Raw genomic sequence first — 23,417 nt, 5'->3', positions numbered from 1 at the left:
ATTTGGTTGGAAAACATTGAATTTAGTGCTTGGTTGAAACCAGTGGAGGGGTTTGAAGCCCGCTGCACCTTTTGCAAAAAAAAATAAAATGTATTATATTATATATATATATATAATAGCATTTGTTTTGCTAATGTAGCGTTAGCTAGTGCAGCAGCGGCTAGATCCCCTCCTGGGTTTTAGGCGACGGAAGTGACGTAATCTGCCACCCAGGACAAGAGACGAGCATATTAAATGTATTATTTTCGGTTGTGTATTTGTGTTTCCAGGTATAACATTTAAGTTATAATAACAATCATAACTTGTGGATTAATTTCATTATGGTATTTGAGTTTGTTTCAGATTAACTTTTGTATTTGATGTTGCAATTTAATTTCTCCAAGAGAGACAAAAATCCCTAAAATATCTGGTGGATATCTGACCAGTATTTATATCCTAAATGTTCTTTGGGTTTTATCCACAAATGCAACACAAATAAGAACTGTAAGTTATTATTTAATAATCAAACCATTATTATTTAAATGTAAGTATATTTCATACATTTTAATGTTGTTATAGAGTAAAAAGCGAATACAAGGGTAGCTTTAGGCAACATTGTGCTGCAACACACCCAATTCAGGATCCGCAGCTCAGGTCGATCAGCAGCTCAGGTCGATCAGCAGCTCAGGTCGATCAGCAGCTCAGGTCGATCAGCAGCTCAGGTCGATCAGCAGCTCAGGTCGATCAGCAGCTCAGGTCGATCAGCAGCTCAGGTCGATCAGCCCCCGACAGCACGGCAGGACAGACAGCAATCCAGAGTCCAAAAGAGCGGCAGCTCAGGCAGAGAGCAAACAATCCAGTCGCAGCGAGGCACCGGCACAAAATGACCAACAGCCCAAACACTTTTAAAAGCTTTTAAAACGTTTTATAAAAGCGCAGCAGACCAATTTAAAAACAGGTCTAAAAAGCTAAATAAAAATTATAAAATGTCAGTATGCACAAGAGGTAGTTAAAGCCAACAAAAACAAGAATGAGACAAACACTAAAGTCAGACTGAAGCACTCCTTTGTGCATCAGTCTGTCCTCACAGTAAATACAGAGCTAAATCCCAGACCAAATGCACGCTGAAGGCTCTTTGAGCATGTTTTTCTCTCACTGATTGTGCTGTTATGTTAAATGTTTGTGTTTCATGTATTTGTGTATGCATATTTGTCTGTTGATGTTGGACATGGAGCTGCTGTGACGCAAGTCAAATTTCAGACTTGATCTGACAATAAAGTAATATCGTATCGTATCGTATCGTACTAACTGAGACAGAGACAGAAACAAATCAAAGTGCTGCTAACTTGGAACACACGATGGCAGCCCACTGCTCCTAAGACTAGGATGGGTCAAATGCAGAGAAACCATTTGCTTACATAGTACCTGTACTGTGTAATGACAATAAAAGTGCAACAAAAAAACCCATGTTAAAGAACATATAACACACAGCAGAGTATTTTTCCATACTTGAGAGCGTGCCTGGAGTCAGACTTTAAATAAAAGTAAAATTGAGAATAGAGAAGTGTGACTGTGTCTTGCTAACTTGCTGTTCACCTTTTTTCAGGAACACAAGGCCAGAGTAGTAGAGCTGGAGCAGCGCGTGGCGAAAGTGAAGTCCCGTTACTCTGTGGCCCTGCGGAACCTGGAGCAGATCAGCGAGCAGATCCACGCTCAGAGGGGCCGGCTGGCGGGGTGCGGGGGCCGCAGCTCTCCTGTGGGGGCCGAGGCCGAGGTCAGGGCTGTGGGGGGAATGGAGAGCAGCTGGGCAGACGGGGAGAAAACCCGTCTGTGGGTGGAGAGGCACAGAGAGAGTGGCTGGGGCCAGAGGGAGCGGCAAGGGGGGGGGGCGCCCACCCTCAGAATGCATGTCCGTCATCAGCCTGCAGACCATCGCCTCGGACCTGGAGAAGTGTGACTCTGTGGAGCACCTGGGGGACATGAGTGACGCCGGGAGCGTGCCGGGGGGGGAGTGGGAGCGAGACAGGAAGCGTAATGAGGAACCGGTCAGCGGGGGGGCAGAGACAGGGGGGGCAGAGACAGGGGGGCCACAGCAGGAGAAGGAGGCCGTGGGCAAAGTGAAGCAGGACAGCCTCATCAAGCAGCACAGCAGGAGCATCAGTGTATGATGAGAGGAGGGGGCATCATGACGAGCTCATAGTGAGGATCAGAGAGGACATTAGAGGGTGGAGACAGCACCCATACATCTCTACCCACCCCCCCACCCTCACACTGATCCAGTCTGTTGCTCCTCATACAGAAATGTGAACAAAAGTGCATGAAACAAACAGCAGGCTGAGGACAACTACTAATCGTTGTAGAAACACTGACATGCTTAATACATGCGTTTGGTCCCTACAGTGCATTTAAAAAAGGCTGCTCTATGTTTCAGCTGGTTTTTACTTTAGGGATGGATAAATGTGCCTCTTGTTTGAACGGTAAATCCAGTGTGTCATAACTAGATGTTTTGTTGTAGCTTTGGTCATCATTTCTATCAGTTTTAAAAAACTGTAATGACACCTGGGAACATGAAAACACGAACAATCAGATGGGATGTAATGAAGGTTACCTAAACCCCCTAACTGGTGATCAAAGGGTTGATATCACCTGAAATAACTACTGGCGACTGGCAACTCTCCATATATTTTTGTAGATTACATTACAATACAATACATGTCATGTCATCTAGTTGAGGCTTTTATCAAAGTGACATTTCAACATGCACTTCAATACCATATACCTATACACTCATTGGCTTAGCATATCCCAGCTACCTTGACCATTTGTTCTTATAGTGCGTCTGACACATACCTCTGCAGTGTGGTGTGAGCAGGGGGGGGTGGGTGGGTTCCTAAATGGGTTTTGATTCCCAACTGTCACCTAATTCACCTTCAGTTTGCAGGTCTGCATGCTACTTTCACCTGTATTCTCTTCCAAAGATGTTGGGGGGGGGGGGGGCTTTGTTTCCCTACTGTCTGCTCGTGTTTCTTAATCTGTCTCGGCAATCAAATTCGGGAGTAATGTTGATCACAACTATATCAAAAACAGAAGGAATACAATAAGTTACTATAAAGCATCATCTGGATAACCCTACAAATGGAATACAAACATAAAGCCTTATCTTCTATTAATAGATAAGTATTTGTATTTAAAATAATATGGCCAAATACGACATTTGCATTGCCGTATTGAGCAGCCTCCGCTGTATATATTGACTAGATATTTACTGATGAGGTCATAAACACAGTGCAGTATGTTGGGAGTATTGTCGGGCTTCACAGATATTAATTATAAGTGATTATTTTAACAGATTAATTCATACTGACTGGTTTTAATTTGGCCTTAAAATATAGTTTTTTTTGTTGGTCATATTGATCTGGTTTGGTCCGAGCAAACTGCTTAATATTTTACTTTACGATGTAACTGACACGCTTTCCATTTATGAAGCATGTTTGTAAGATATTTGCATGAAACATCTATAAATCAATGTACTGTTACACATTGCATTGGAAGTGTGTGTCAATCTGAATACAAAACTATGTAGATAATGAACACACAACCATTCTTAGTGACAGGGGATTATGCACTAATGGAAACATAGTTAGAATTATAAAATACTGTTTCTGTCATCTTCAATTCTTCACTCTGGAACTTTGAAATAGCTATTTCCTTTTTGAGATTCCAATTCTATCACTTCATTATAAGAGTGATACAACTTTCTAACATCAATTTCTTCCAGTTTACTGCCATGGAACTGGAGGCCTTACCTCTCAAAGTATTCTATGTATTCTAGGTATCTAAGAGACTAGGTGTTGCACAGATAGCCATAGGTTGTGTCTAATAGCAAATGATAAGTTGGTGATTTATTTGATTGAAAGTGCCTATGAGTCCTTATATGGTTCAAACATGCCAAACATGATTTAGCTAATAATGAATCCTAGAGTTGGATGATGACGAGTTATTCGTTTAGTGAAACTAGTTAACAGATGAATTCAACTGTAGTGGTCTGTAATTATTTTTATTAAAAGTTGTATGTAAATTCAGGCTGTAACGGCATGATTATTGTGTATTCATTGTCTTCAGGTTAGTCACATGTTTTTTCAGGAAATGTGATATTTCTGTACTTCCCTCACGTGACTCCCCCTAAAACCAAAGGTTGTTTTTTTGCTTGTATATTGGTTAAATACATATTAGACATGTTTGATAACGATGCAGATCTCAAGTCATCTAAGCCTATTATGGGGTATCATACATACATATCAAATCAAGTTTTATTTATATAGCACATTTATAAACGATTTTTGGTCGAGCCAAAGTGCTGTACATATAATAAAAATAGCCTACAGTAGAGACACTTTACAGCAAATACAACAGCACAGATTGTTCAGAATATCAGTATGAGAAAAACGACACCCTCTATCCTTAGACCCTCACATCGTACAACGAAAAACTTCCAGAGAAAACCCACAGTTTAAAGGGAAAACATGGGAGAAACCTCAGGGAGAGCAACAGAGGAGGGATCCCTCTCCCAGGACGGACAGACGTGCAATAGATGCCGTGTGTAAATCGAAGAGATAATACATTTTACAGCATATAGACCGAATGTTAGGAAATGCATGTGTCTGTAATAAGAAGATGAATCCACGAGGATGTCAGCTACAATCCTGTGGAAGCCATCAGGGAAGCAGCATGACGAGACCCAAGGCAGGACCGCAGAGACAGGTTTAGCCACGACCCGAAGTCCACGACTTAATCCAGAACTCAGGATAGAGGATCCAAGACACAGGACTACAGCAAGAGGATCAGCCTCGACTCCGGATCCCGGCGTAGATATAGATACAAAACAAGAAAAAAGATTTGGCTGGGTTAATCGGAACAAGAGAATACACAGACACAGACAGAGAGGGAAAAGGTCATTGGATAAAAGTTATTCTTGATAACCCTCTAGAAAGATCTCATGAACTTCCCCACTCAATCTATCAAGACCCGAGCAGTTCTATTAGATATAGGATAAGAAACAGAGATAGGGAGCACAACAACCTATCTCTTCGTCAGATGCACTCCCCCGCTTATCTAAGCGACTCTGTACCCCGTTACCCTCTACAAGGCCATAGACCAGCAGAGGGAAAATGGGGGGTGGGTAAGGGTTTTTAAGAATAAACCGCAAGGGTCTAAAGGGAAAAAAGATGAAATATAAGGTACTATATTTTAAGTAATCCTATCTACTATTCCTATATTCGAATAATGTATAAACTATTTTAAAAATACTTTATGAAATCCTATGTTATGTTATTAAAATAAAGAACTAAATAAATGAATAAATAATTAAACAAAAGCCAGAGAGAAAAAGTGAGTTTTAAGTGTTGATTTAAAAAAACCCAGGGTCTGGGCCGACCTCACATGGAGGGGCAAAGTATTCCAGAGCCTAGGGCCAGCCGCTGCGAAAGCTCGATTCCCTCGGGTTTTAAGCCTGGTCTTAGGCACTATCAACAGCAGCTGATCAGCCGACCTTAAGGCTCTGCCTGGGGTGTAGCGATGGAGGAGTTCGGCTATATAGGCAGGAGCCAGCCCATTTAGGGCTTTACAAATACAAAACAAATAAAAGTAGTCTATTCTGAATCGAACTGGAAGCCAGTGCAATGAAGCCAGAATTGGGGTGATATGGTCACGCTTTTTATGGCCAGTGAGAAGACGTGCAGCTGCATCCTGAACTAGCTGGAGGCGTCTAATTGAGGCCTGGTCCGTACCCACATACAGCGCATTGCAGTAATCCAGTCTCGACTCGAGGTAACAAAGGCATACTTACATACATGCATACATACATACATACATACATACATACATACATACGTGGTGTAGTGGGCGTTGGACGTGGGGGTACGCCGTACAAAAACAAACAAAAACATAATACATTTCACAGTAGGCCTAATTATAATTAAAAAAAATAAAAATTTCCTTAAAAAATTATGATTCGTCATCACGCTCGTGACCCCGTGGCGAGCTGGGGGTGTGTCAGTGACACACCCACGGACAGCTCGCCGATTTTACGGCAGCTCTTTCCTTCAAGAACGCTAACAAAAAAGCTCTATAATGGCAGGCAAACATTTTTTGCTTGACTTCTTTTCTAAAAAGAATATAATTCACAAGAAGAAAGAGGCTAGCAGCACCGAAGCTACAAGTGAAGCTGCTACTAGTATTTCATCATCAGAAGAGCCGCCTAAAGACGTGGATAATGCTAGCACTAACGGCCCCTACACACGGCGGCGTGCGTTGCCGCTTCAACGCTTCTGCCCATTCACTTTGAATGGGGTGACGTCACGATTCGCCGAACTGCATTGTGGGAGCAAAGCGTAGCTTCTCTCGTGGTGCTCGCTGCAAAAGTAGAGCAATGTTCTACTTTTGCCGCCTCGACGGAGGCGTCAGCCAATCAAATCCCGCGTATGCAAATCTGACATTACAAGCGCTAGCCAATCAAACCGCGTGTATGTTGGGAGAGCCAGACCGCAGTTATTTCCCATATGTCAAAAAAATTGAGGAGAAAATGATCGTGGCGGTACTATATGACCAGTCCCTCTTTACATACAGGGATACAAACCGGAGGAGCCAGGCATGGGGGGAGGTGGCAGAGACAGTGGGTGAAACTGGTAGGTGTTCGCCTGTTTGGGGAGTTTATATCCAGTGTACTTCGTTTGAATGGACAGCTAGCAAGCATAGACAGTATATTTAGCCAGCATGGATGTAGCATGAATGCTTTGCTTTGTATGTCCGGGGCGGGACATTCATGTGATTGGTTGTTGGTCGCGTTGTTCGTAAAAAATCCCCAAGCTTCAGACACGCCCACCGCCAAGCGGTAACGCACGCTGCCGTGTGTAGGGGCAGTTATTGTTAACGTTAGCTGCGCTAGCAACATTCCCCTGGCTAGCTCAAGCTCACCTTTCCCAGAGGTATGGACGGAGGAGATGTGGCGGAGGAAACAAGAGGCATACCCGTGGATAGACTGCAAAGCTGGGAAACTGGGCTGCAAAGTTTGTTCATCCATTTCGGATTTATCAGTCTTCAAAACGCAAGGGGTGTGTGTGTGTGTGTGTGTGTGTGTGTGTGTGTGTGTGTGTGTGTGTGTGTGTGTGTGTGTGTGTGTGTGTGTGTGTGTGTGTGTGTGTGTGTGTGTGTGTGTGTGTGTGTGTGTGTGTGTGTGTGTGTGTGTGTGTGTGTGTGTGTGTGTGTGTGTGTGTGTGTGTGTGTGTGTGTGTGTGTGTGTGTGTGTGTGTGTGTGGGTGTGCCTGTTGTAACAAATGATAAATGTTCATGGCTGCTACATACCTCCAACATGTGGTTGAACTGAGCCTTGAGTTCAAAGTAAGGCTTGGATTTGAAAAGTGTGTGTGTGAAAAGCAGCGTTGTCTGCTTATTTCTGTTCTAAACAAGGCAAAGTATTTGCTAGATTACAAGGCATTGAGGATGTTGTACTGTTCACTCATTTTGCCATTTTTCATTTATTGTATAGAAGTGTGGGGCAACACGTATATGAGCAACATAAAGCCATTGTCAATATTACAGAAAAGGGCAGTAAGAATAATTCATAAAGCTGACTCAAGAGAACACACCAGACTGTTTTTTAAGTCAGGACTCTTGAAACTCAAAGACAGCTGAGCTGCAGACATTATCAGTAATGCACAGGGCAACAAGCAGAATGTTACCAGCATGTTTACAACAGTTGTTTGTTTTTGGATCAGACAAGGAAGACCACAGAAGGAAATTAAATTTTAAGCATCCATATGCAAGGACTACTCTTAAACAAATGTGTATTTCGGTAGTTGGTGTACAATTGTGGAATTCTCAACACAAGGATCTAAAGAATTGTATATGTATTTTTCAGTTAAAGAAGTTGTATAAATGAAGAAAGATGGGACTATATGAAGCAGAATGTGAATACGTCGATGTACTCTGGTCCTTCATGTTTTTGATGTCTTTGATGTGATGTCTCCTCTGTATTTGCGGGTCCCATTGCCATTGTTATTGTTGTTATTGTTATTATCATCATGTGTCGCTTTCCACCTTCTTCTCCAGTAGGACTCAGATGAGGGTGTTGCACTTTTCTTTTCCTTATACATGTGATGTTTTGGTGTTGTTTTGTTTCTTTCCGTTAACCGTCAAGTGGGAAATAAGTATTTTTTTGTGTGTTTCTCTTAGTATCCTAAGATACTGTTATGTTTGGCTGTGAAAAAAAAATTATTATTATGAAGGGCAGACCATCTATTTGTATTTATTTGTTTTTTTTAGAAAGGGGCAGGTCACATAAGATTTTATTCTTCTCCCTGCTCCTTTTCGCTCAATGGTAGAGTCATATTTTGTGGCAATTATTGTACATTTGGTTTTGCGTACCATGAGCGGGACAAATAAAAATGAAATGAAATGTAGACTAGGCCTAATCAGAATAATTTCAAGTCCAGATTCAATTTTCTGGATTCAATTCAATGTTGCATTAGTAGGCTATATTTTTCGTTTCGTTTATTCGAACAACTTTTGGAATTTTGTTTGTTTGTTATGAGTTTTAAATAGATTTTAAAAGTGGAGATAGAGAGAAGCAGCGCTGTCTGCTTAGTTGCAATACTATAGCTTATGCAATTTAGGCCTATAAATTGTTTATGTAACTTATGTGCCAGTGTGTCCATGGTTTTGAGTCTGTGTGTGTTGAACGCAGCGCTGTCTGCTTTTTGTAGTACAGTAACTAAAGTAGGACTAACCATACCGGTAGTTTCTGTGGACCTGTCTGCCCGTTTTGTGAGTGCACTGCGCGCGTGCGCACTTGTGTGGCATTGTTTGGGATGACCTAATTAAAATAGCGTCCCCCCAGTAAAAAAATCCCCACTACACCACTGTACATACATACATACATACATGTGTGTTGATAAGTATATCTGAACTTTGGAATGAGCCAAGCCGTCAGCAGTCTCAATGCTAAACTAATGCTAATCCCACCCTGACTCCAGCTCTATTAACCTCATGTTTCATCTGCTCTACGCACTTCAACATTATTATGTGTTGGTACTTCCAGTTAGAGCGTTTGCTTTACATGTTGTCGCCAGCTTTATCAACCTTTACTTGACAACAAACTGCTTCTAAGCTTTTGAATGAATTGTTATGAAGAAATATCATGAGTTTGAAAAATACCAAAAGCCAGCAACGTTTTTAAAATAAGTGTCACTGCCATAACGGTAGACACAGGTACGCACTACATGTTTAAAGGGAGGCAATGCTCATGACACGCATTTTTAAATAATTATCATCCGATAAAACAGACCAGTCTCTGCCAGTCTTTTTTTTTTTTTTTTTAATCCGATGAGGTTATCAGTGATTATAAGCTGATTAATTACCGAAATAACATCAACCCTGTGGGCGGCGCCATTTTGACGAGTCACATGACTTATTTTACCGGAAGTGACGCGAACTATGGGTTTGGTGTCGAGGACAAATTGACGTATGTGCTTTGTTCATGTTGTTTACTCTAGTTACTCTCACAATTCTATTGAAATATAGGAACAATCCACGGAATGCTCGGTTCCCTCTATTGCCAACGGGTAAGCGTAGCAAGTACGTTCGGAGGCAGTGGCTAGTGAAATGTGCTCGGCCCGAACCGAAAGATCCACAGGCGCATGTATGCAGCGAACATTTCAAGTTTCCGGACGACTACTCTGAGAGTATGATGAAACATAAAATGGGATTTATTAATCAACCATTACTTAATGGGGATGCAGTGCACTAATGCCAGCCAGCGTAAGCACATTACGCAGCAGACTTTACTTATTCTGGGTCGTAAGGAAGCAGAAATTGCAGGACCCAGAGCGCACGGAGCACAGAGCGGAGAGCAGATAACGGAATTGCAGTTTTATTGCTTATAGATTATCAGAACATTTCAAAGGGGACACAGTCACATTGGATATTAACCTATGGATTAACTACATCATCGTTTTTATCGTTGTAATGCCATTGAAGACCAGTTTAGACCAGGCAAAGACGAAGGTAAGCCATGTTAGCCTAGCGCATGTTAGTACCTAGCGCCACTTGTTTTGATGTACGTTTTTGTTGATAACGTCGCAAGTTTGTATCTTTCAGTGTTGAGGTGGGCACCGTTAGATTCTGTGTCTTTAGGATCATAAACGATGTGTTGGATGTGCAGCTAGGATAAGTAATAAGGGAGCTAGGAGTGATTTTCGGTGCAGTAATAGGTTAGCATTTTTCGCTCTGGGCTAATTCAGAGGCTCACTGTTAGAATTGTGTGTTTTTTTTGAAGAAAAAAATGAAAAAGATCAAGTTTTTTTTCCCCGTTATATGGATTTAAAATATTCATAGTTTTTTAAATATTAAGGTTCCTTAGACGTTGTTTCCTGCAAATGACGCGAGTTGGGCCCCGGAACCGGGTCCGTGGGGCCTAAGTGGATAACGGAGTATGTTTTTTAATATTTTTTACAGTTGTATTTGGATGGAATGAATAACTATAGTGATAATTCAAAGTAAGTCCGCCTGGACTTTATTTTTCTAAACTTCTTCCTCGGCTGACGAGTCCGAACTCAAATACTCCGCCATGTTTTCGTCTAATGAGCTGTTCGTGTGTTTACAAAGTGAACGCATAGATGACGTCACGACCTAGTTTTTCGGATCATGTGACTACTGAAAATGGCCAAAATGGCAGCTGCCTGACGGAATATACAGGTTTTGATAAAAAAGAGCTATAAAATCATTATTTACCGGGGAATATCGCTGGTTTCTTCAGGGTATGGTTTAAACATAATGTTTCACTAAATACTGAAGTTTTTATTAACTATCTAATGACTGGAGCCTTACTTTAACCAACATAGCAATTTTAATTTAAACTGAGACCACCAATTTGGCTATAGCTAACTAGATAGCTCAAATCTGCTCTAGCTTATTAAGATAAATAGCAAACAAAGCTTTCTAACTAGAGAGTGAACACAGCTTGCTTGTGAAGTAGATAGCTAAAGTAAGCTAAGAAGCTATTTTCACGTTCGCTCGATGCTAGGCGATCCATCGCCATGGAACGCGATGATGTCATAACTCCAACTGACATGCTCAGAACGCCGCCAAACATCAGACTATCATTAACACTGCTGCCCTGAACAGCTCTCCGTCAAATTTGAGGTTACATAATGTGGCGTTACCATGGCAACACATCCCTCGCCATAAAACACGATGCCGCTGTAACTCCAATGGACACGGTCCGATGGTCCACCCAACTTGAGTTGTATATCACCGGTCCATGCCTCAACAGCTCTAATAATAATAATAATAATAATTTCAATTTATATAGCGCCTTTCACGAAACCCAAGGACGCTTTACAATGGGAAGTAACGAAACAAAAAGTAATAATAATCATACAGATACATAGGCTGGAGAAAACAAAACAGGAACAGGTTGCTGAGTACTGTATATTAGTTGAGGCCAAAGGCCTGAGTGAACAGATGGTGTTTGAGGTGTTTTTTGAAGGTGTCCAGAGTGTCTGCATTCCTGATTGCAGAGGGGAGAGAATTCCAGAGGGTGGGGGCTGCGACACTGAAGGCTCTGTTACCAAATCTTTTCAGCTTGGAGCGCTGGATGGAGAGCAGCCTTTTGTCAGAGGACCGCAGGTGACGAGAGGGGGTGTAGGGCTGAAGGAGGTCAGAGATGTATGGAGGGGCTAGGGAGTGGAGAGATTTTTAAGTTAGCAGGAGGAGTTTGTACTGGATGCGTGACTTAACCGGGAGCCAGTGAAGGTGGATGAGGGTAGGGGTGATGTGTTGCCAGGGCTTAGTGTGGGTGAGGAGCCTGGCTGCAGAGTTCTGGACGTACTGGAGCCTGTCCAGGGCTTTGCTGGTGACCCCGAACAGAACTCCATTGCAGTAGTCCAGACTAGAGGAGATGAAGGTATGAATGAATGTTTCTGCAACGGGGTCGGGGAGAGAGGTCCGGAGTCTGGAGATGTTTCGTAGGTGAAAGAAAGCAGTTTTGACAGTAGACCTGATGTGGGAGTTGAAGGTGAGGCTAGAGTCCAGAGTGACGCCCAGGCTGCGAACCTCAGGGGAAGGGTGGATGGAGCCGCCATCGATGGTGAGGAGCAGATCTCCAACCTTCCGGAGCAGTGTTTTTGTTATTGTTGAGTTTAAGTAGATTTTTTGACATCCAGGCTTGGATGTCGCGGAGGCAGTTGACAAGTGACAGTGGGGGTAGCTGGGATGATGGATTGGTACTGATGTAGAGTTGGGTGTCGTCGGCATAGTGGAAGTTGAGACCATGTCGGCGGATGATTTCACCGAGGGGGAGCATGTAGATGCCAAATGTGAGGTTTCATCATATGCCGTTTCCACAGAAACGCATCCCTCGCCATAAAACACGATATGGTCCCAACTCAAAGGAAAATCGTCCAAACGGCACCAGACTTCAGATGATCTGCCTTATTGTTGAGCTATTAACTACAGTAAGAACAAAGGTAACATCACTGCAGGTTTGAAATTCTTCTTTTAAACAGTATTTTAATATACACTCAGCACGGATAGTGCGCGCAACATGATTGCAGCGTCCAGGCAGCTCCCGTTCGAGCATACCTTGAGTTGCACATAGCTCCAACGATCCCTCACACACACACACACACACACACACACACACACACACACACACACACACACACACACACACACACACACACACACACCATTTGTATTGTATTATTGTATGAGAGAGGTTCCAGGTTGAATTGAGGTGAATATTTGTAATGTTCAGAGGTTGTTGTGTTTAATATTCATGAGAATATTTGTCATTGTTCCAATGATAATAAACATTAGCATAAAGCATATTTGTCCACTCATATGTTGATAAGAGTATTAAAAACTTGAAAAATATTCCTCTAAGGTACATTTAGAACAGATAAAAAATGTGAGATTAATTTGCCATTAATCGCGATTAACTATGGGCAATCATGCGATTAATCGCGATTAAATATTTTAATCGACTGACAGCCCTAATATTTAGTATTGGGAAAAAACCTCTGAATTAATGGTATGTTCAGAGTGCATGTAAATAAAAAAAATACATGGCCACAATCAGAGGTGGAAAAAGTCCTCAGATCTTGACCTTAAGTAAAAGTCGAAGAACCCCCAGTGTCCCCCCAGGTCCAGTGCATGATCCGAGGTTGAGAATTGAGCTTGCAGGAAGGAGTGTGGTGATGGAGCAGGTCGGTGAGGTAGCATTGTTTAGGATTGTTAAGTTGTAGGCTTTGTTTTATTGTACATAAATATGTCTTTTGGTACACTTAAACTTGTCTTGTCTCCCATATTTGTGCATTCTATGAGCCGGGCTGTAAAAAGAGGTTCTGGAGGACAGGGGTGATGTGGTCACAGGAGGGGGTGTGGGTGAGGAGAAGAGCAGCAGACTTGTGAATGTAATGGATTTGATTGAGGTGTTTGGATGGTGTACCATATAAAATGCTGTTGCTATAGTCGATTCGAGATGAGATGAAGGCATGGATGAGTGTTTCAGCAGCTGAGAAGGAGATGATACTCAACTATATTTATCAATCAAGTCTGATGAAATTAATCATCTAAATAAAATTCAAGACTGCCTCAAGGACTTAAAAACGTTTTGTCTCCGAGACACCCCAGGTGAATAGGGTAATGGTTTTAACTTAAAGGTATCTGCTAGAAATTTCTCCAGTTAATTACTTACAATAAGGCAATTGTTTTTTGTATTACAAGTTTCTGAAATAGCATGTTTAAATATGCAAATTACCCATTATCTCATTAAATATGCACATATTTTAACACATTTCAGGAATCGAAATCTGAACTTTGGATAAAGCCAGGTTCAAAATTCTTGTTTCATTTTGTAGTCATATTAGTATCTAAGGCTTTTACAGAAGGGATTTTGGATATCTCTTTTTATCACTCCATAAATCAGAAAATACTGTCAACAGCCCTAAAATATCAATTTTCACCATGTTTTTAGGTATACAATGTTGTATAATTCAGGCTATGAATGATATATGAACAAACCCTTCTGTAAAAGCCTTCATAATATTGATAGGAATATAACTGGAAGGTTTGGTGTCTCTACGTGCTACTGAAGTTGAAATTTCGAACTCAGAGTAGGAGAAAAAACTCATTTTGAGAAAACGACCTTTAAAGATTGCAGTGAGGCGCTAGCTAAACCCTCCTGTTCTTTGGATGACAGCTTGCGCATCGACGCACTCCGTGAAGGTATTTCATGTTCGGGGTCATTTGTTTTTTGTATAACCTTGCTTCGTGCAAGTGACAATTGTTGTCGTCTTCTCTGTGAACGTTTTTTTCGCCGTTCTTTTGCCATTTTGAGATTTCAATTTCTAGCGGAAAGCTAACCAGGAAGTGTTTTAGCACACCACGTGACGCATCTGAACAAATCACGTTGTCAGAAATTGACACCAGCCAATGAGACCCCTTTGTGCTTTCACGATTGGTTGCTGATACAAAGGAAATGACCATATTTGGATCTGATGAGATTGTGCAGGAGAGACGGAGCTTTCCAGCGATACCTCTGTTGACATGGTGCACACAGCGGTCGTGGTACTTTATGTTACGTTAGAATGCTAACTTTTGGTGAATTTAGGAGAAATGTGTATTTTGTACGTTTTCCTTCCAAAAGCCTGAAAGAAAACATGTTATAGAATCAAAATAGCACAAAATCTCAAAATTGACCAGTACTTGAAAAACGATGTTTTTGCCTGCCGTGTCTCGCCTTAAACACGACCAAAACTGAAGTTATTGTGCTCGGCCCAAAGAATCTACGAAACAAATTATCTAAAGATATACTAACTATGGATGGCATTAATTTGGCCTCCAGTGAGACTGTAAGGAATCTTGGTGTTATATTTGATCAGGATTTATCCTTTAACGCCCACATAAAATCAATTTCAAGGACCGCCTACTTCCATCTACGTAACATTGCAAAAATCAGGCATATCTTGCCTCAAAACGATGCAGAGAAACTAGTCCATGCATTTGTTACTTCAAGGCTGGATTATTGTAACTCCTTATTATCAGGGTGTACCAAGAAGTCAGTCAAGTCGCTTCAGCTGATTCAAAATGCTGCAGCTCGTGTACTAACCAGAGTTAGGAAAAGGGAGCACATTACTCCTGTTCTGGCTGCCTTACACTGGCTCCCTATAGAACACAGGATATAATTTAAAATTCTTCTTCTCGCCTACAAAGCCCTTAATGGGCAGGCGCCATCTTACCTTAAAGAACTCATTATACCCTACTGTCCTATTAGGGCATTGCGTTCCAAGAATGCAGGGTTGTTGGTTGTTCCTTGAGTCTCTAAAAGTACAATGGGAGCCAGAGCCTTTTCTTATCAAGCTCCACATTTGTGGAATCAGCTTCCAATTTGTGTTTCGGGCGGCAGACACCCTATCCGTTTTTAAGAGTGCGCTTAAGACCTTCCTTTTTGATAAAGCTTATAGTTAGGGCTGATTAGATTCAGCCCCTAGTTTTGCTGATATAGGCTTAGTTTGTCGGGGGACATCTTACTTCTTCCTTCTCTCTGTCTATACCTGTGTACTCTCATGTTCCGATTAACCCAGCTTCCCCAAATTTCTTTCTTTTTGGTGTCTATATACGCCGGGATCCGGAGTCATGGATGATCCTGCGGCAGGGGCGGATCTACCGGGGTGGCATGGGGTGGCAACTGCCACCCTAAACAATAGCCTTGCCACCCCAGCTGCCACCCCAGTTGGCATCTTTGTTTTGAAAGAAAAGTTGTGGCTCATCGGACATTTATGAGAGAAAGTCTCTAATGTCCGAGTGCAAGTGAATGCAGCACAATATGCACGTCATGTAACCCCTCCCCCGGTCCTGGCGCGAGAGTGGAAATATGATTGGTGGCGAATTCACTTGAACGGGGGGACGGCGCAAAACGAGAAGCCTTTCGGACCCAAGCACTGAAGGAATGAGGTATTTGCGGTCTACAATGACAGAGAAGAGACTGTCAGTTTGGCTGTACTCAGCATTGAATCAAAACGCACTACAGCTGTTGATCTTAATAAGTTTGTGAGGCGTTTTGCTGAACAAAATAGTAATCGCCGCATTCAGCTGTAATAGACGTGCCAACTTGATGCTCTGCTCACGGATGAGTCGATGAGAATAACAAACTGTTAAGATGATGACTTTGTATGCGTGTATATATTTTTTTCTTTGAGGGGGTCTGCCCCCCAAAAACAATTTTAAGTCCTGAGAAAGTAAAATAAGACGGTGTGTAAAACTACACTGCCCAGCCAACAGAAAGTAACCACTTTGATTTAACTAGGCCAGTAGGTAAGGACCTTCCACTGGATAATAACTGCAGCGATGTTTTAGCTGAATACACGTTTTCTAACCCTAACTGATGCAGTTAGTCACTTCTTTAATGTTTGTTCTTTCTGATGTAAAGTCAAGGTTGTAACTGTATATCAATAATGATATAATTACTTGTTTTTCAAATTTGAAGGAGGGTGATCAAGCATCTTGATGAACATTCATCATTAACTCCTCCAAAAAATATAGTTTATTCAATAATAAATGAATATGTGAATCATAACAGTTCTTCACTATATCTGTAAAGCGTCTTTGAGCACCTATAAAAACGCTAACAAATTAAATCTATTATTATTATTTATTAACACACACGTGTACCGAACCGAAGGGCCCGTACCGAATAATTTCAGTACGGGTACGTGTACCGTTACACCCCTAATTGATTGATATGATTGCGATTTAAATCAGCATATACTTCTGTCAGGGGATGCCACCCCTCAAAATCTCCTGCCACCCTCTTGCCACCCCATGAATATTTGTCTAGATCCGCCCCTGTCCTGCGGTCCTGTGTCCTGGATCTTGAGTCGTGGCTGTGGTCCTGGATCATAGGTCCTGGATGGATATCCTCATGGATTCATCTTCCTATTATACACACATGCATTTCCAAACATATGGACTACCTATGCTGTAAATGTATTATCTCTTCGATTTACACACGGCATTATTGCACGTCTGTCCGTCCTGGGAGAGGGATCGCTCCTCTGTTGCTCTCCCTGAGGTTTCTCCCATGTTCCCCTTAAACTGTGGGTTTTATCCGGAAGTTTTTCCTTGTACGATGTGAGGGTCTAAGGACAGAGGGTCTAAGGACAGAGGGTCTAAGGACAGAGGGTCTAAGGACAGAGGGTGTCGTATTGTCATACTGATATTTTGTACAAACTGTGAAGTCCACTGAGACAAATGTAACATTTGTGATATTGTGCTATATAAATAAACATTGATTGATTGATTGAGAGTGGTGGGTGAAGTCATGCTATGTTTTTAATACGGAAGAAGTTTTTTTTTCAAAGGAGATGTTGCTTTTGAAAATGACTTCAAGGTTACAGATGGGTGGGGAGAGAAACAGAGGGTGAGTTCTCAATGGTGAGGGAGAAGTTGTGATTGTTTTTCTTGTAAGGGATTACGGACCGATTATCAGCAATGATAATGTCACTGATAATATCAATCTTCTAGATGTAGATGGTTTATAAATGCCTGTCTTTGCACACATAACATTCCTGTAGAGCTGCTGAAGCTTCATCTGTCCACACTTTTGTCCACAAACTTAATTTTCCTGACGGTTTGAGCTTAGAGTTGGCAGGTGTAGCGGGGGTGGGGGGGGGGGGTGATCTGATGTCCACAGTGGCAGCAGGGGCTGGCTGTATAGCTGCCAGGAATGTTCCTGTGAAAATGGACCAGGGCCTTTTTCTGTTTTACACTGAGCCAAACAACATTTGTGTGAAAGGGGCTTTAGCCTAAATTTTAAGCTCCAAGCATAATCAATATGAACACCCCCCCCCCTTGCATTCTGTCGGTCCACCAATAGAGTGCAGTAGCTGTATCTTGATGTTATGGTGGAGCCAGTTCTCTCTTACACATTTTTTCACCAAAGTAGTTCCAGTGCTGGTTTTAAGCCTGTTCCCAATTGCTAACCTGTCTTTTCCCCCCCGCTGCAGCGGCGCCAGTTCTTGGCTCCGAAAACTGCCTCCTATTTGGAGCAAACAATCAGCTGGGCAGGAACCACATACATAAGGGGTTTACACCAGAGTCTAAAATGAGATTAACCTGAGAAATAACAGCTAATAGTGAGAGTACAGCAGAAGAAAGTTGTTACAGAAGCGCTGAGATTACAAAGTGAGAGGGAAGCGACAACACACATATAAACATCACGCAACATTATCCGGACACAGCCCACCTTTTCACTACCATTGCAAGTTATGAAGAGCAGCACACTGCTTATGCTGCATTGGCCGTATTTCTCTTGTTTTTTTAATACCGGCGACAGGCTTATTTAAAACCAAGCCAGTCTCATGGCATTTCGTGTTCACCAACACGATTTCCCCTTTTTTTCGTGTCACACAGCACGATTTTAAAAGCAATGTATTTCTACTGGTAATAGGCTTGTTTGAGACTCGTTGCGGCTCGCCTCGAAAGTAGACGAGAATAGCCGATCGCAGCTGGGGGAGGTCTCAAAAAGCTCGCCTGAAGTCGGACAGCTCGGATTCGGCTTCGTCTTCTTCTTCTCTCGGTTTTTTGGCGGATTGCAAACAACTTTAAGGTGCATACCGCCACCTCCGGAGTCGGCTTGACTCGGTTTGCATTTATAAAGAATGCACACATGTGTTTAATCGTTAATGTCAGATATGTACTAAGTAAATACATTTGTTCCTGCTCCAGATTAGATTCAACTTTATTGTTATTGCACATATTACAGGTACTGAGACAACGAAATGCAGTTTAGCTTCTAACCAGGTGCAACAAGCAGTAAAGTGAAAAGTAATGTACACAATCTACAGAATAAAATATAGAATGAATTGAATGATGAATAAACAGTGAGGGGTATGAATACACTAGATATCAGCCTGTGAGCAGTATGAACAGTGTGTATGAATATGCTAAGATATATAACGTATGAAAACGGTAAGCAGTGCAAGTATAGTATAAAATATATAGATATTAATTTCATGATGATAAACATTGTGGAACAATGATGAAAAATGGGAATGGATGTGGCGACGTAAAACTGACACAAAACAACAGAACACTTTTGCCGAGCCAATTGGAGAGTTTCATCAGCAGCACGGGGGAAAAACCACCAATGAGCGCTCAGCTCGAGATACCAGCGAGTCGTTTCCCATCAAGCATTTCGCTTCCGCAGCCCGTGGAGAGAAACTGCGCCGCCTCGCCGCGCTCTCAAGGCTGCGGGCGTCTTTGTCCCGCGAGATTTCAACGTCTCATGTAGGCGAGCCTCCAGAGCAAGTCGGACAAAATGACTAACCATCATGCAACGCACTAGCAAGACGTTGATCGAAATTGCGCAGGTCTGCGCAGGTCTCGCTTGTCTCAAACAAGCCTATTGTGTTTCGTGCCTGCAGCACGTCTTTTTCTCCGGTCGGGTCGAGGAAGACCGGAAGCTGTGTGGTTCATAAAAACATGTTCTTACTCAATATCAAGCCACAATTATTGCTTTTATTTTAAATCGTATAATTTCGGACTTTTGTTGCCGTCTGTGAGGAAAATAAATGGGGCTCAGAGCCTCAGGATACTGAAATCTGTATTTTAAAAAAATCTTTTTTTCCTTCTAATTTGTTATTCTTTTCAAAATAACACACTGTTATTTACTCACCAATAACACACAATTATCCTTGCTTTTATTTATTGGTTTAATTCCATAATCTCGGGCTTTTTTGGCCTCCGTCAGGAACTGAATTTCAAAATAAAAATAACCGGAAACAGACGTAGGCATTTCGAGCGATTACCCAAGATCCTCAGCTATGGTTTAAGCTCGCTGATTGGATGTTTTAGCCGCAATGCATGCTGGGATTTGGTGTTTATATGATATGAAATCCGGAAAACATTTTAAAGAATAAAATAATACTTAATTCCGAGTGTTCTTGCTTTTCTCTTTGAAAGTCATCACATAACGGCATTGTAATACACGGTTCAGCTGCATTACATATTACAAATCTGCCGTAGTTCTTTATTTATAGAGCCCTGATGAGAAGACCTTTGGAAAAACTGAAGAAATGCCGCCGAAACTGAATACTTGACGTGGATCATAAATATATCAACAATTAAACAACATCTTCAATTTCTATTCACAGAATACGTCTCCTTGCAGTATCAACACTAATTCGGCTGACTTTTACATTTGATCTAATTCAGAGATAGGTTATATTTACACCATAACGGTGCACAGCTGATATAAAAGGACTTTTTAAAGATATTACTGATTTTCTTTGAATATAAGAATGTAAATACTGAGTCTGAAATAGTATAGCAATATGCTGTAAAATGATGTGAAAGCATGAATAAAACTACACATCTTCAGATGTTGTACGAAAACATAAGTGTCCTACACTAATAATACAAAGTTATTATGGCTGTGTGTACCTTGTGTGCACCTCCTAGTGGTTAAAGCACGTTATTGAATTATTGTTTTTATGTGTTGTTTTTGATTAAAAAAATATTAAGAGTACATACTTTCATCGGGGGAAAGTAGAAGGTCTGTGATAGAAATATAGAATATAAAAAATCAAGAAGATACTGTAAGTGATCTCTACAATAACAGTTTAGTGCAGGATGTACAAAGATATTAATAGGAGGTGCAAAACAGAAAAACGAATTAACCTTTATTTAAACATTAAATACTACTTTAGATTAAGTCTTCTTTTAAATAAGAAAAAAACGTTGGGGGTATCTATCTACCGATGAATATTAAGCTTGACATAGTACTTAACGTCTAACTATGTTGAAGCACTTATTTTAACTGATATTATACACATTAATTATACTCTTATGTATGTAGATAGTATAAGAAATGTGCAGAATTTGACAGTTTAATGGTGGAGGTATACACACATATTGATAGATGTCTTGTAATGCGCTGTTGAGGAACCTGCAACCCAAGTTTTTCATTCATTGCATAACTACACCGAAGTTGTGTCTATGATATGTCAATAAACCTTTGAAAATCTTGAAATCTTGAAAGGGATGTGCAAAATAGCCATAATATACAGTCCTTAATTAACTAAGTAGAGAATAACGAGTAATGAATATACTTTATTACTCGTTTCCATTCATGTCAATTGCAGATACATGTTTAGTCTTCTCAAGCACCAACTATCAAATATCTCTCCTGATTGTTGGCACTTGACAATCACCTTACCTGAATTTTACTCAGGTGTAACTAAAGTCTGATTTAAGGGTTGTTTATATTTCACATAATTAATCAGAATCTGCAAAGTAACTCAAATAAGTGTAGTGGAGTAAAAATACCAGGTTAACCTCTGAATTGTAGTGGAGTAGAATTACAAAGTAACAATGAGCTGTCATGTGGGTATTAATGCTGCGCATTATGGACACAAGCGATTTTCACCCATTTATTAATTATATGTTTTACATTTGATAACACCAATGTGTTTAATACTGGCAACTTCTAATTGTGGGAAAAACGAAAACGTTCAGTAGAGACGTCCCATAGAACATTTTGCGAAACACAATAGCCAGCATGTGTGGTACTTGGGGGGGGGGGGGGGGGGGGGGGGGGGGGGGGGGATAGTTTTGGATAGTCTGGCGTGGTTTCGTTCCATTTCAAACAGCTGTTTGACGCTGGCGTAACCTTGATGCACTGCCACTCCAACATCCAATCCCAGAGCTTGAAGATTAATCACGGGGACTGTAGTCCTAAACGATAGCTGGGGATTGTAGTGTAGTGTCTTCGGGCCATCCTAAACTCCTACGTCTGTTTCCGGTTATTTTTATTCTGAAATTCAGTTCCTGACGGACGCCAAAAAAGCCCGAGATTATGGAATTAAACCAATAAATAAAAGCCCGACCGGAGAAAAAGACGTGCTGCAGGCAGTAGAAATACATTGCTTTTAAAATCGTGCTGTGCAACACGGAAAAAAGGGGAAAATCGTGTTGGTGAACATGAATCAATAGATTAAAAATCGTGTTGGTGAACACGAATCAATAGATTAAAAATCGTGTTGGTGAACACGAAATGCCATGAGACTGGGTTGTTAAAACACAGACTATACAAGTTGTCATGTCAGACTATCACAAGTAAGAATATTGTACAGAAACATTGCGGTAAATTATGCCGGTATAGAAAGTGGCAAATTCTACAATGATAGCATGAGTCAAGATGATGGCCTTGCTAACATCCTCTATATAATATGAGAGAAATGTTATATCACGGCACTATGTTGCCAAACTTTCTCAATTTAAACAAAATTAAAAAAGTTAAATATTCACTTATACAAGAAATATGCATCAGGAGATGTTATTTATGTGACTGTCAGACAGTAAATTGCTACTTTCCCGCGGGCGCTGCCGTTAGCAAACGGTAGGCGAAAGGCAGGTGGAGCTAACCACTTGAAACAGTAGGCCAATGCCGGTGAACCATTGTGACAATGAGAAGAGTATAAAGTTGGAGAAGTTGTTCTTCAATTCATTCTGGGTTCAAAAGAATATGAGCAACATGAGCACAGCTCCGAAGAAGTCTGAAAATCTGAGCTCAACAGTCTCAGATTTATCGTTGTTGTTATCGTTATCGTTGCTCGAGTGTTATTTTATCCATTTAGTTTTCTTGTCGGTGGTGTTTGGTGTGGCTGGATGGTTGGAAGATGTTACGGGCAGAAATCTTCTGAAGTGTTTTTCTGTCATGTGTTATAAAGGTGAAATACCGACTAATCCAAACTAAAACATAGCTTCAGTTTAGCATATACAGTATACTGCAAGTTGGAGGAAATAGATAGTCTGGCTTCTAATAATGTAAGTATATAAGTGCATTATTTTCTTTTCTTAATACCATTATTACATGCAAATAAAGCATAATAAATGTAATTGAGTTTGTAATCAAAGATTGCAAACTATCTTGTTTTGAGCTTTAATTATTCATCAGTGTTATAAATACACCCAGAGAGAGGAGAGCGGAGCTGTGAGCGAAAGGGCTGGAAAATGTGATAATTGATTGTGATAATGAACAAGTCCAAAATGGATAGAATGGGAGCAAGTCTGGATGTGAAAAATTGGCCACGCTCTGTCATTTTAGGGCTGTAGAGGATGAAGGTGACACACGATGGAGTAGGGAGCAGCCAGTCACACAGAAACTGATGGGGAAGGATGACAGCTCTGAAGATGGAGAACAGCTTTGTCCTTTGTTAAGCTCAGCTCAGCCAATTCCATCTTCAGCAAGGTGGAAAAGCATCTCCTATATGCACAATAATGAAGCGGATCCATTTATAATCCGTTTATAATTGCAGCATGAAAATGTAAAATGGGAGCGGTGTGATGGAGAAACATGCTGAGAGGAGAAGCTGCAGCTC

The 23,417-nt window shown here is 41.2% G+C and overlaps 1 protein-coding gene across 1 annotated transcript in view; it reads left to right on the top strand.

Annotated features, from left to right (window-relative positions):
- The window catches only part of LOC117539111 (SH3 domain-binding protein 5-like), a 28,108-nt gene extending 24,057 nt beyond the window's left edge, over nt 1-4,051 (top strand). Inside the window, 2 exon segments of the mRNA XM_034205141.1 lie at nt 1,586-1,858; nt 1,860-4,051. Coding sequence (XP_034061032.1) covers nt 1,586-1,858; nt 1,860-2,147 — 561 coding nt within the window. The 3' untranslated portion in view covers nt 2,148-4,051.
- Nucleotides 4,052-23,417: the final 19,366 nt, after the last annotated feature.

This window comes from Gymnodraco acuticeps, unplaced genomic scaffold (genome assembly GCF_902827175.1).
Source record: "Gymnodraco acuticeps unplaced genomic scaffold, fGymAcu1.1, whole genome shotgun sequence".
Taxonomy (NCBI): domain Eukaryota; kingdom Metazoa; phylum Chordata; class Actinopteri; order Perciformes; family Bathydraconidae; genus Gymnodraco; species Gymnodraco acuticeps.
This window is presented reverse-complemented; position numbering and strand designations above follow the sequence as displayed.